General features: G+C 34.4%; 1 protein-coding gene and 1 long non-coding RNA gene across 8 annotated transcripts; one reads left to right on the top strand and one right to left on the bottom strand.

Moving 5' to 3' along the window:
- The first annotated feature begins 2,394 nt into the window (after positions 1-2,394).
- Positions 2,395-11,650, top strand: LOC105347796 (uncharacterized). Of its 7 annotated transcripts, none has more exons than XM_066074913.1 (8): positions 2,423-2,527; positions 3,912-4,828; positions 7,895-8,006; positions 9,028-9,297; positions 10,484-10,568; positions 10,664-10,796; positions 10,949-11,039; positions 11,199-11,650. In XM_066074913.1, the coding sequence occupies exons 4-8, from the start codon at positions 9,077-9,079 to the stop codon at positions 11,284-11,286; spliced, it is 618 nt and encodes a 205-aa protein (XP_065930985.1). In that variant the 5' UTR covers positions 2,423-2,527; positions 3,912-4,828; positions 7,895-8,006; positions 9,028-9,076; the 3' UTR covers positions 11,287-11,650. The 7 variants fall into 7 exon arrangements, 4 of the variants coding, with proteins under 4 accessions (XP_065930985.1, XP_011455307.3, XP_065930983.1 ...); XM_066074911.1 differs by having other exon boundaries at positions 2,511-2,527; positions 10,960-11,039; XM_011457005.4 differs by lacking the exon at positions 3,912-4,828 and having other exon boundaries at positions 2,509-2,527; positions 10,960-11,039.
- LOC117681519 (uncharacterized) lies at positions 7,033-8,283 on the bottom strand. Its single transcript, XR_004596168.2, has 2 exons — positions 8,060-8,283; positions 7,033-7,774 (listed from the first exon to the last, which is right to left on the bottom strand). It is a non-coding gene; the product is annotated as an uncharacterized lncRNA (long non-coding RNA).
- Positions 11,651-14,515: the final 2,865 nt, after the last annotated feature.

Consider the following 14,515-nt stretch of genomic DNA (forward strand, 5'->3'; position numbering starts at 1 on the left):
TTTGAAATCTAAAAACGATGTATTAAATTTTCCCTTATTAATTCATGTCTAGGTTAGTCGAATGGTTACGCAGTAAGAATAGACTAAAACTGTGTCCTATATTTTTGACTGGGTTCGAATCCCGAAAAAGTTGGAATTCTTTTTTTAATTTAATTTCTTTTAATCACATGGAAAGGCGATGGATAGAAATAATTTAAGAATGTCAGAATAAAGTTATTTAAACTCTTGTTAATGTAATATTTTGCATGCCTGCTTAATTTTTTTCAACATTACTGTGTGAAGTCCCCGATATAAACATGAAAAACATTTTCTTCTGAGCAAGAGATTTTAAAACAAAGTACTCAGTATGCATCAATGTAGAAAATTGATTTTTCACCCTTTTTATGAAATAAACTGGTATGCTGATTTCAAAGACACATGAACAGTTTGTTAAAAGCAATCAAAATAATTTTAAAAAGTTTGAATCGGTAATAAAGCTATACATTACTGAAAATATGTACTGATAAATGTGTTCTACCCTTTTATCTAGACTTAGCGTTTATCTAGATATTATAGAAACATTGGATGATTATGATTACAACTCTGACGGTTTTGAAGAGCCAGAATCAGATTTATTCATGTACCTCAAGAATGATATTTAAAAAAAACACGCTTGACATTAGTAATCAAATTGATATATGTTAACATTCGAATACAGAATACATGTATATGATTATCATTCTAATTGTATTTGGTGGCTACCGTGTTCGATAGAAATGCGCGTAAAATGTTTGTTTATTTTGCCTCCGTACGGAACACACCCGCTATGTAAATATAGTACTTAGCCTAGGTCACGCAAGCCGTTTGACTCCCCTAGACGTTTGTTGTAGAGCAAGTATTGACAAATGTTTAGGTGACCTAGACTAATATAGTACTCAACGTAATGAGTCTATATTTAGATATGGCTCTCAAGCGATACGGATATTAAAAGGTCTATGGTGTCATATCTCTGCCCCTTGTGTGCAAGTTATTTTTCTATCAAATATGTTGACATGCAAGAAAAATACGTTGACATGCAAGATAATTATGTCAACATGCAACATAATTATGTTGACATGCAAGAAAATTGCAATCAGATAAGAATTATACAAAATCTAAAAAATTCTCAAATATCGCCCACCTGTGACAACCAAAATGCTAGATGCTACCTTTTTATGGCGACATGCAACTTATTTATGTTAACATGCAAGATAAATATGCTGAAATGCAACTTATTTATGTCAACATTCAACTTATTAATGTCGACATGCAACTCATTTATGTCAACATGCAACTTACTAATGTTGACATGCGAGATGAATATGTTGACATGCAACTTAGTGATGTTTACATGCGAGATAAATATGTTGACATGCAACTAATAAGTTGTATGTCAACATAACTAAGTTGCATGTCGACATAAATATGTTGCATGTCAACATATTTATCTTGCATATTGACATAACTTAGCTGCATGTCGACATTAATAAGTTGCATGTCGACATAAAGAAGTTGCATGTTAACATAAATAAGTTGCATGTTGACATTAATAGGTAGCGTATCTAGCATCTTGAATGTCACATGTTGGCGATATTTGATATTTTTTATAACTCTTATTTGATTGCAGTTTTCTTGCATGTCAACATAGTTATGTTGCATGTTGACATAACTATCTTGCATGTCAACATATTTATCTTGCATGTCCACATAATTAATAGAAAAATAACTTGCACACAAGGGGCAGAGATATGCCACCATACTCGCTGTTTTGCAACACATTCTTTCTTTTCTTATTTATGTAATTGAGGTCTTTCTGTTGTAAATGTATCTTTTAAATAGTTTCGCTCCAACAGCTCGAAACCCAAGGCCAATTCCGCATTCAATCCCCAACTCTCTGAATTTTTGTCATCTTATTATCAAGGTATAATTCATATTTTGTTCCGTATGGCTACGTGCAAAATTTTATGAGGGAAATCTCAACAGTCGCCAAACCTATACACATACCTGTAGTTCTATGAAGAAAAGTTGGGTAAGGTTGTATAGGTAGAATGCATACGATACTTACTAAAACGTGCAATTTAAGGCACACAACAGTAGGCTAGTTTTGAACATATTGACATACATTCTGTACAATAAATCCATAAAAAAATGTACCAGTCAGTTTCATACTTTGTTGCCGTTTTGTTTGCCCGACACTTACTGTTAGGCGAACCAACCTAAGAGTTGTCATTTGTATATGTAAACAAACCAAACCACTTTGACAAGTAAAGTAAAAACATCTGCAGTAAAATTTATGAGGGTATGTAGGCATATATTATTTACACAGAATGTGGTAGGGTAAAGGGTTATCACGGGAACAAGCACTTGCATAGAGAAGATGGATCTTAGTTCATAAGCTTGCACTTCCAATTCAGTCTTAAATTCTTTCATATGATCGTTTATTGACTGTTAGATTGGCGATCGATGGGTGTAGAAATCGAGAACTTCATCTCTATCACTTCGATAATAAGTAAGTAGGTTATACATGTTCTTTATATATAAACAATAAAATAATTTGTTTGGTGATTATGCGGGTTATGTAATTTTTCCTCAATGGTCGCTACCTTGATAACCGGCATGAATCATCAAAGAAAATATTTATTGTTTATACTTCAATACTTTTTTCAAAGTCAATAAATCGATAGATAAAATTGAATAATTTAATTCTGGTTGTAACACGCTTTCTGATTGGTTGAAAAAATTATTTTATATCGTATAAAGAATGTTGCCTACGTCACAGTAAGACTAACGTCAAAAACGTATCAATCCGCCTGCATTACGTTTGAATTTTGTACAATTTAATGTCATTTTATAGATCAAATGGTTATCAACAATTGATAGCAAAAAAATTAAATTATCAGGAATGAATGCAATATTTATTAGTGTTATACGATATAAAATTGTTTGGAACAGTTTACGCTTTTTATAAACTGCATCGCGATAAACCATTTTATATCTTATAAAACTAATAAATATTTAATTCATTCCTTTAGTAAAAGTAACTAAATTTTGGTCAATGTGTATCAGTACATCAATTGAGAGAGAGAGACTTGCAAAGATTTTTCTTAAATACCAGTACTGACAGCGACATAAGTTTAAATTTAACTCATATGCTAGAACAATGGTTAAATACAACTTTGTAGTAGACAATTATGATTTTGTAAACTGAACATATCCAATAACCAACTGTTGAAGAGTGTCGTTACTAAATCATTGTGTGAAATCATTTATTCATTGAAAAGTGATGAATGGTTTTAAGGAGAAACTCATATACGGGTAATCATACATTTGCAATGGCCATACGTTTTGATTTCCCTTAAAATACAGATTATTTCGAACGAGACTTTTAATGTACTTTCATTAGTTTTTATTAATTCACAGTATCAGTAAGTCTTATCTTGAAGAAATAGGGTTTTTACAATAATTTCTAAAAACAGGGGTCAACCGTCAGCGTTTTCTTAATACCTTCCTGGTTTAGACACTCTTTTTACTCTCAGTAGGATTCTATTTACTTCTAAACAATCACATTGCATCCATTTGATTAAGTATCATTTTAGTACTTGTTAAACTTAAAACAATACGTAAAAACCACAACTGAATTCAAACAGGAATGTTGTTTTTTTCTGTAACTTTATTGTAAAAATATGGTGGCATATCACACAAGGGGCAGAGATACATGTATGCCACCATATAAAAACATTAGTAAAAGATTTTTTTTTTAAACCAGAGATTTCTATTTCTAAAAAAAGGAAGTCAGAGATTTTAAAATCTGCAGATCTAGGTAAACATTTCTTTATAATTTTCAAGGAGTATGCGATTGAATTTCTTTTAAAATGAAGTTAATTTTAATTAAGTTGCAGAGGGATCATGGCAACATACTTACCGGCCCAAGTTGCCATGAGCGGTTGTGATTTGTGCAACACTGGTAGTAGTCTAACAAACGTCTGTGAAGTTTGCAAGAAAAGTATGTGCATTGACTGTTTCCAAACACACGGACATGACCAAGCCAAGAAAATTTACAAGATAGAATTTAAAGCATCTCTGGAAACGACGACGGGAACCATCTACAGTATTTGTGTTACAAGGGACCAACACGTCTGGCTGTATACCTTTGACAGGCTAAATAAGTTGACCATCGACGGGAAGGTTGTCATGAGCATTGGCATACCTGTACAATTTACAGAGATGTCAAAGTACGCAAGGAGTATTGATGTCATGGGCGACAAAGTACTCATTTCAGCGACCGACAAAATCCTTTGCGTTAACGACGGGTCGTCTTTCGAAAAGTTCTGCGATTTTGGATCTAAGGGAGTTCGAGTTACCGGAATACACGTTACTGAAGACCACACTGTCTGGGTTTGCCTTCAGGGAGGTAGATATGTACTGGCCCTCCTGTCTACTACTGGAGTCCCTTCGATGTATCACTCACGAGTTGACGAATGCGAACAATACCCTATACGGGTCCACCAAATTTCAAAAGAGACTGTCTGGGTTCTGTACACCGACCATTTTGTTCTGTATGAACTTAAGTCATCTAGTTTGCGTATCATGAAGGTGTTTAAACAAAATGTGGATCATGGAATAGACATAGGTTCAGATCAGTATGGAAACTTGTTGGTTGCCTTAGAAAATAAATGCAAAATGCGCGTTATGTCACAAAATGGAAAAATAATAACAAGTTTTCTATTCCAAGGCCCCAAAAAGGTCGGCAGTGAGATAAAAGCTATATACAGAGATCACTCTAACAACATTTGGGCTGGATTTGAAAGCGGTGAGATTATCGTGTTCGAATTGAAGAAAAATTGAAAAGCATTTACATGTTTATTTTGAGTTGCGACTGTTGATAAGGTTTTCACTATATGTGGGACAAACTAAACCGATCCACTCAATAATTTTGAGTCTACGCTAACTTCTCATTTATCTTAACTATTTTTTTAATGATTTTTCTGCTTTGATAAAGGCAATTTACATGTACAGGTACACGCTAAGTATCCATTCAAAGTATCAGCAAAATATGTGGATTTACTTTGCCACATTCTGATAAAACCATTCGATGCTTTGTCATTCAGTTTTGTGATAACGGGAAATAATATATTTCAGTTTTAGCCCTCATTTTCTAATTTGAAATCTTATTCCATGCATCCAGTATGATTTTTTTGGACTGAAGGAATGCCTGCATTGAGTGAAGAATGATGGTTACTCATTGCTTGTATTGGGTGACTGCAAAGATGAATAAAGGCATTGTACGAATAAAGAGTCGCTCAATGCAGGATTTGGAAGACTAAAGAATCACTAGGCATTGGACGACTATGGAGTCGCTCAATGCAGGCATTGGAAGACTGAAGAGTCAATGCAGGCATTAGAAGAGAGAAGTATCGGTCAATGCAGGCATTGGTAGACTAAGGGGTCGCTCAATGCAGGTATAAGACGACTGAATTTATAGTGACTCAGTGCAGGTATTGGATGTATTTATAGTGGTTAAATGCAGATATTGGATGACTATTGATTATAATGAGTTTCTCAATGCAGGAATTAGGTGTTTTGGTTTGTCAGTACGTTAGTTGCTTAATGAAAGCATTCCATGGATGTATGGTGGTCTAGGCACAGAAATTTGATAACTTCAACCTGGTTGTTTATTCTGTTTCTCAAATGCAAAAAAAATTGCAAACTGTTTATTGGCACTATCTTTAATTATCAAGTATGTAAGGAACGTCTATTTATAGTATGCCGACTTTGATTTTTCTACAACGACGGCACTGCGCGTGTTCGACTGACTTTCGTAAGACTCTGTATTGTTTGCAGGATTAAAGAGCAAAAACAGATGTCTGGCAATTCACAACTTTTCTAATTTTACAATACAAAATAAAGACTCAGTGCATAAATCAATGTTACAATTTTTGTTCCTACACTGTAACAAAGAAGCAAGAATTTCATTGGGGAATCGGATGACATTTAACAATTATTCTATTTAATATAAAATGCAATAATGAAATTCTTGATCCGATATCCTAATCAAAATAAAGTGCAGTTTTCAACTATTTTTTCTTGTATGTAATGGTCAATTTTTTTTCACGTTTTATGGACGACAATAATCTAAAGGTGCGGTAACATGATGCAATTTTTCATCCGATTTCCAGTCTTTACTATACGATTTACAATCGATTTTCAATTTTTAAAACATATTCAATGGCATTATTGTACGGAGGCAAGTCGTTGTGACCTCGCTATTCGCAGAGAAGAAATGTAAAATAGAACGCCCCTCCGATTTTCAATCGACTTTCAGACTTTGCTTTAGACTTTCGACTTCGGTGATCATATAATTTTAGTCGAAAACGAATCGGGTGAGAAAATTGGATGGAAAATTAGATGCAAACTCGTTACGTATGACTGCACATATAATTTTTAACCAATTACACATATACATTTTTAAGATTTAATAAAGTATCACTATTAATGCACACTCCAGTGAACTTTGAATTTTACATCCCTCTGTGACGAAACTGGCATGAAAGTATTTTGCTGCATAAAAATAGATGAAATAATTTTCCTGTTATGTTGTACTTCATTTTTACCTACTCTGAAACCATAAAATAAGGTTTCGTCCACTAATACAAGCTATCAAACAAAAACCTTTGTTACATTGTAAATTCTCATTTTATAGAAGTTTTTTTTTCTTTTCAAGATCCACTACAGTTGAGGACATACTTGATATTTTCTTAACTACTGATATCAAAAAACGTTTTATATTCGAATTATACCCGTTCCAAAATGACTAAAAATATTAGATTTTTCCCCTTTTTCAGCTCGTACCATAGCAATGGTTCTCAGTGTTCATTTTTAAATTCTTCCATGCAAAATCTTTATAGTGGGATTTTTTTCAAGATTCCTTTATTAATTTAAGTTTAAACAAAAATTAAATGTGGAAATTCTGTTTAGTCACAATGGGAACACTTTAAAAATACGCTTTACTCCATGTTTTTCTTTCTGTCGAAAAATGACAATTATTTTTATTGATATACCCTGGAAATCCAAAATTACCATTACTGACAATATGTTCTTAAATAGGCATTAAAATGCCATATTGACATCTTTGCATGCCCTCTGTTATATGCAACAAGGTCACATAGCAACAAATAAACGGTGTTAGATTTTCTCACTTATCGAAGTCCATCAAAGTATAAACTATGAAGAAAATCAATGCGATGTCACCGAATTATTGTTCTTACATGGAATTGATTCTTGAGAAACCCTTTTCCACACACTCGTTTCACATACTGCATTGCATCCCTGTTATCAACATTTGTCATAATGTTGTCCCACTGAGGAAAAGCACCTACAGCCTAGTGAGTCTACAGAATTAGTTGTGGAGCATCACATGGACCGAGAGAGTCTTGTGGGTGAGCATCACGTGGGCCTCGATAATTTACATCACGTGGACCCCGACAGTCTAGCAAGTCTACAGAACTGGAGAGTGCACCAATGTTGCAATTGATATATTCTAATGCTCAATTATTTGTAACATTGTTATTCAGCAGCTTTGATAAAGTTAGCACAAATTTTGTTGCAAACGCAGTAACATTCGTTTTGGGATTTAACTCCGTTTTGGGAGTCCCGTCTAGACTGAACTCCTGGCTTTTCGCGCATTGTGTGTCAAAACCAGCGCCCTCTGCTTTCGGTAAGAAGGAATGAGTTGTGTCCCTTTGTCCTTTGAGATACTCTGTAAAACTTACAGGAATGTATTATCATAAGATTGATGGACAAATAGCTTCTAGAAGTTTTCATGTACATGCATTTTTAAAAATCTGGTATCGTGCATTTTTTACTTCATTTAAAACAGAAATGGGATGCCATACATATTGGCCTGGTCAACAATGATTCAGCGATGATTTCTATTGCCACAGTGAATACAACATTGCATTTGGATTGCGTGAGACTTCTCAATTTTAAAGGTAAATTTCAAGTAAACACAATAAAACAAACTGACATTCCTTTTTAAACTTACCGTACCTCTCCTGTTGGGTTTTAAAGACGTCGGAGTACTCCTTTCTGCACATTTCATTTTGTTCTTGTATCCCTTGAAACCTCTCTCGTCGAGGGCGATCAATGCCGATCATGGCTTTTCAACAGGAGACACTCCCCAACCCAAGAACAGGAACATGTCGTCTGTCATTGTCGGGTTTGTGCTAAACAGCTAGAATATTTACAAAAACGAATTTTTTCAGATACGGTGACACGTGCGTGTCATGTGGTTTCTTCTTTTTTTTTTTCTTTTTCTTTTTTTTTCAAACTGCATTCAGGTATTATTTAAGTAATATTAATGTATTATTTGTAAGTATAGTAATCCCAATACATGGGCCTAGCTATTTATTTTTAGAATGTGCGTTTCAGGCACGTAGCATCGGGGGGGGGGGGGGGGCGGTGATTATGGAGGCCCCCTTTCCCCCCATTTTTGGGACCATGTGAAAAATTGAAAATAAGGAAAAAAACAGTAAATGTGAAGTAATATGCAAACATAAAACACTACCCCCCCCCCCCCCCCCCCCACACACACACACACACACCCAGAGATCAGGGTTTTTTTTTATAATTCTGGGAAGTTCTTTTTTTATATTATTTGCTATTCGATATTTTTTGGATGATTTATGAGTCTGCCCCCCCCCCCCCCCCCCAACTCAAGATCGATGCAACGTGCCTGCGTTTGTTCGATCATCGTTTTCAACAAATGTATTAAAATCCATGTCAAAAGATATATGCATTCTTTGCCTTTTTTAACAATGCCGGGTATTACTTGGGTTAGTATTGAGAAAAAACATCAAAAATTGAAATATTTTTATTTACATTATTAGTTGTTTTCTTTAATATACTTTACGACGGCTATAATGATCGAGGCATGTTATTGATTTCATATAAACAATATACCGGTAATTCTTTTAAAGGTTAAAACATTCTAAGTCAAATGTTTACATTCAGAGCAAATCGAATACATGTACCACTGAGCACCATTTTCTAACCGGAACTCATGGATCTACAACACAGATGGCTAAGCACAGCTGTAGATGTCCTGAAAATCTCAGGAGATCTCCCTCAAAAGTGGTGGGGTGTGATTGAAGGAAGATACAGTGAAAAACAGCGACATTACCACACCCTGCGACATCTGGAGGAAATGTTCCAACACTTTGACAAACATTTTAAGAAACTGAACCAACCGGAACTGGTAGTCCTAGCAATATTTTTTCATGAGTAAGTACTGAGTAGTTTGATTTATAAGCCCATTTAATGAAAGGGTCCATGTCCAGATATTGATATCACAAAGAGTACAATTTAAGGCAAATGTGATTTTCTGCAAAGTGGACATGTCAATTGAATGACCGACTGAATGAAAGTGATATTGTTATTGTCAAAAAAAAGTCTTAATTGTATTTCATAATACGCAGTAAAGTTGTGTCCTATACTAGTGGTATGATATTCTATATATCATATAATTATCATTCAAATATTGTGATACGCTCCTCCTACAGTTCTATGATACGCTGTAATATTCTTTTGATACACTACCACACGTGTTACAATACTTGCACGAGAAGCTACAAATTATTTTCACTTCTTGCATGCATGCATGTGTAATTCAATAAATCTTTTCATTTTGCTTTATATTTAGCACTAAATGAGCATCTATACTACTATATTAAAATGATAGACTCTAATTTTTGGGGCTTTAATACCGATAAATCGGGAGAGTACTGTCTTTTGTTTTATATATTTTAACCATCATTGGTACTTAAAGATTACCAATTTGTCTTTATTTTTTCTCAATTAAGCTTCGCTAATTAATAATCAACGAAAATTCCCATAAAAATCACGGAAATCATCTGGATTTTTTATGGATTTTACAATCTTGCGCGTGCGCATTACATTCACGCTAACGGGATATTTAATTTATGTTTCCATGAAATCATATTTGCATGAATAAACTCAGAAACGATAATACAAATTAGTGTAAATTTTCATTGGAAAATCGTTTCGGAGCGATTCTGCAATTTTCTGCTACATTACGGGTATAAGGGAGGCATTCTAACTGTTGTGGGGGCCTTTCCCGAGACACAGTTAGATTATTCTAACTAAGGAAAATGTAGTGAAATTAATAGCATTAATGTGGGCTTATAGGTTTGTTATGTAAATGTCAACAATAGGGTGTGTCGATGTATCTATTTTTGTCCAATATGCAATGTTGACCCGTGCACGCACGGGTCAAAGTCTAATAAAAGTTATTTAATGTAGGTGATGTGACGAAGATTACGCATACTGCAGTATTTGATTCAAATACTAGTATTTTGACTTGCCATACAATTAATTTAGCACATTTAATAATAGTTAGAAGAATTAAATAAATACAAAACCCAATATTGCATATTTATCACTTTTCCAGTATCATATATGACCCGAAGGCCAATGATAACGAGGAAGAAAGCGCAGAAGTTTTCTCGCAGTTCTCTAAAGAGGTTGGCAATTTGGTAAGAAGTTTGTCACTACTAGTACTAACAAAAAATATTAACCATATGAGCTAGATTTTAATCATTTTTATACCCCCCCCCCCTCTATTTTTTAGGAGGCTGACAAGACTGATGCGGTAATGAAATGGATTCTACAGACAAAATCTCACAGCGTTAAAGAGAATTCCGATAAAGATTTACAATTCTTTCTGGATATGGATATGGCGGTTTTAGGTAGACCAAGTGAAGGTAAAAAGATGAAATGTTTATCTATTTTATTATTTGCATTCAGAGCAAAGGCAAACCAGCTTAATGTTAATTTCTATGATCACGCAAAGCAAGGGAACAAATGGATGGAATGCGTTTAAATTGCTTTCACTGTCACTATTGTCTGAAACCAGTCTTTTTCCAGACTACAAGAAGTATGCAGATCAGATTCGTGAAGAATACATCCATATTCCTGATCCGGAATACAAAAAGCGCAGATCAGCGGTACGTACATTTAAAAAGTGTTGAATGATTTTGTATGTTAGGGTATAGGGATGTTCTTAATTGATGCTCTCTATCGAAAAGAACTTTGCAACTATTAAACTTATAGTCAGTGCACAATATAAATGATTTCGCTGTTGTTTTGATTTCTCCATTACCCAGGTTTTGCGGGGCTTTTGTCAGCGACAGAGGATATTTGCTACCGACGAGTTTCACGAAATGTACCATGACATCGCCATTCAAAATCTAAAGACGGAAATATTGTGTTTAGAGAAATGATTTTTTCCTGAAAATACCGATATCCTACACACATGGACCAGTGATAATTTTTGTTAAGTGTTCATTTTTTATGTTAATGTACGAGTGTATTTATTTATTTATGTACATCTTTTGTTTTATAAAAAATATTTAGAACCATTTTAACAAGAGCTTGGACTTTGGGTAGTTGTGTCAAACAGAATTTGACGTAGGCCTGTCTATTTCATTGCATACACTCAGCCATGGCTCTTTAAAATCAACAAGACTTGTCTGGCTTTTGAGCTAAAACTACGCAATCGGTGCATATTTTGCTTAAAACCGCGTCATTTTTAACTTGTTTTGACGCAAGAAATAGATAGCTACGTCAAATCGAAAGTCCAAGGTCTTGTTAAAATGGTTCGAAAATAAATTTTGAATTCATAAATACATTCAGTTAACGTTACATGTCAATGATTAAAAATTAAAATAATTTCACTAAAATATATCAGTTATTTTGATTTAGAATGGTAACATGCTGAGAAGCTTGGCTTAGATCAATTTTAAAGAAAATGGCATCGTAAAATATAAGCACGCCGCCATAGGGCGCTGTTTCTTCCATTAACTCATAATACAAGGCATACACGGATATTAATTATCAAAGTTTTGGATTTCTGGCCCTTTGAAACCCCTAATTTCATTACTTTTGGTTTACTTATGGTAATTTATAGATAAACAACTAATGTACATTATTAATCAATTTTGTAAATTATAACAAAATATTGCTTTGTAAGAATTATGATAAAAAGAACCAATCCCTTTTTCTTGATACTAAATGAAGAGACTTGTAATTAAAAGCATATTTTGACAACAAGTGTTCAGGTATTGTTAACCGTTCTTGAGATATACATGTATATCTGGACGACAGTGTTTTAAGGACCAACCCATAATTATAAATTCCTTAACGGAAGACCTTTCAATGTATATCGTTCTGAAACTTTAGAGAGAGAGACTATCATTGAATATACCCTCATTAGGTCTTAATTATATATCAAAGTTTATATAATAACGCTGATTTAGATGCTTTTCAATTACACAATACAGTCACCTATATGTAGAGTTTATATAATTGTGTTATGCATGAACTATTTACATACCAAGCAGTCCAGTTATACAGTCCGCAGAGAGAACGTTTCCTGTCCCTGAAGAACAGTGCTCTTTTAAAATTATGTTCGTTTTTGGTATATTTCTGTGTGAGCTGTGTGGTATAAAAGGTGGATCTGTGTGTTTTTAGGTCACGTGACATTGGGATATAAATAGCAATTGCGCGGGTTTTGTGGTCATTCTACCGCTCGTTAGAACGTAGCGAAGGAGTAATGGCTACCAGTAATGCAAGTTCTGATCCGGACATACATATGTCTGAGGATGTTTTATTAGGCGAGGCTAACGGTGAGCAACTTTCGAATGACGATGCTGTGTCTTTGTTTAACAGTTCTTTGCGAAAAGCTTTACAACAGCAAAACGAAGTTATTGTAGTGTGAGAACAATAGCGATGCTGCTTCCTGGTTTTGCAGGTTTTCTTAGATTTAATGAGCTTGCTAACATAAAAGGGAAAAACATACTGTAACTTTCAAAGATTTGTATATGAACAAGCAAAACCGATGTATACAGACGTGGAAATGAAATAACAATAGCAAAGACTGGAGGGAAGTTGTGTCCTGTTTCGTGGGTAAAGCATTATTTGTCACTAGCCGAAATCGAAAACAATTAAGAGGATTATATATTTAGAGCAGTGCGTTTTTACAAATCTTCTGAAAAATATATGCTTTGTAAGATTAACAAACCTATATCGTATACAAGAGCTCGAGAATTACTGATGGAAGCATTAGAAAAAGTCGGAATAGATTCAAAAGCGTTCGGGCTACATAGTCTAAGAAGTGGAGGCGCTACAGCTGCAGCTGAGAAAAATGTGTCGGATCGTCTTATTAAAATACACGGTCGGTGGAAAACTGATTATTCCAGGGACAAATATAACAAAGACTCTGTTGATAATAAATTAAAAGTGTCTAGTAGTATTTTGATTGAATGAATTTGATAAATATATGTTGATTTGTTTTACAGTTTACAACCGTCATCTCTTTGTAAGTTCTACGTTCTAACGAGCAGCAATCCATATTCATGAGTTTGTTATTTTTCGATTGATTCAGCATATTCATATCATTATAGAGTATAATTATTTTATATTCGGACGAACGGAGTGAGGGAGAATATAATTAAAATTATGTTCGTTTTTGGTATATTTCTGTGTGAGCTGTGTGGTATAAGGGGTGGATCTGTGTGTTTTTAGGTCACGTGACATTGGGATATAAATAGTAATTGCGCGGGTTTTGTGGTCATTCTACCGCTCGTTAGAACGTAGAGAAGGAGTAATGGCTACCAGTAAATTGTTATTATAATTATATATGCAATATGTGTGTTCAATATAATGGTGTTGGTGTGTGTTGTTTGTAATGAAATATACAGTATAAACGTTCTAACGAGCAGCAATCCATATTCATGAGTTTGTTATTTTTCGATTGATTCAGCATATTCATATCATTATAGAGTATCATTATTTTATATTTGGACGAACGGAGTGAGGGAGAATATAAACCACGTGATCAGGGGTTAACCAATTTTTTTACTTCCTTCTTGGGTTTGGCCGTCCCTTTCCCCCTATTCTGACTCACTGACGGGATTCCACTAACTAATCGTGAGTCGGGATTCCACTTACTAATAAATGATTACAACGCATCAATGTATCAAGTGTCATATAAGTACTTGCAAACCTTAAAATAAAAAACAATAAAAACCAGTGAAAGCAACAAGCCAATTTCAATTCAATTGGACGGGGATCATGGCAACTTCTTCATCGGTCCAAGTTGCCATGAGCGGTTGTGATTTGTGCGAGTCTGATAATAGTCTAACAAATGTCTGCGAAGCCTGCAAGAAAAGTGTGTGCATTGACTGTTTCCAAACCCACGAACATGACAAAGCCAAGAAGGATTACAAATTAGTATTGAAAGCTTATCTGGAAACGATGACGGGAACCATCTACAGTATTTGTGTCACAAGGGACCAACACGTCTGGCTGTATACCTTTGACCGGCTAATTAAGTTGACTATCGACGGAGAGGTTGTCATAAGCATTGGCATACCTGTACAATTTACAGAGATGTCAAAGTACGCAAGGAGTATTGATGTCA

Source organism: Magallana gigas, chromosome 2, assembly GCF_963853765.1.
Source record: "Magallana gigas chromosome 2, xbMagGiga1.1, whole genome shotgun sequence".
Lineage (NCBI taxonomy): Eukaryota > Metazoa > Mollusca > Bivalvia > Ostreida > Ostreidae > Magallana > Magallana gigas.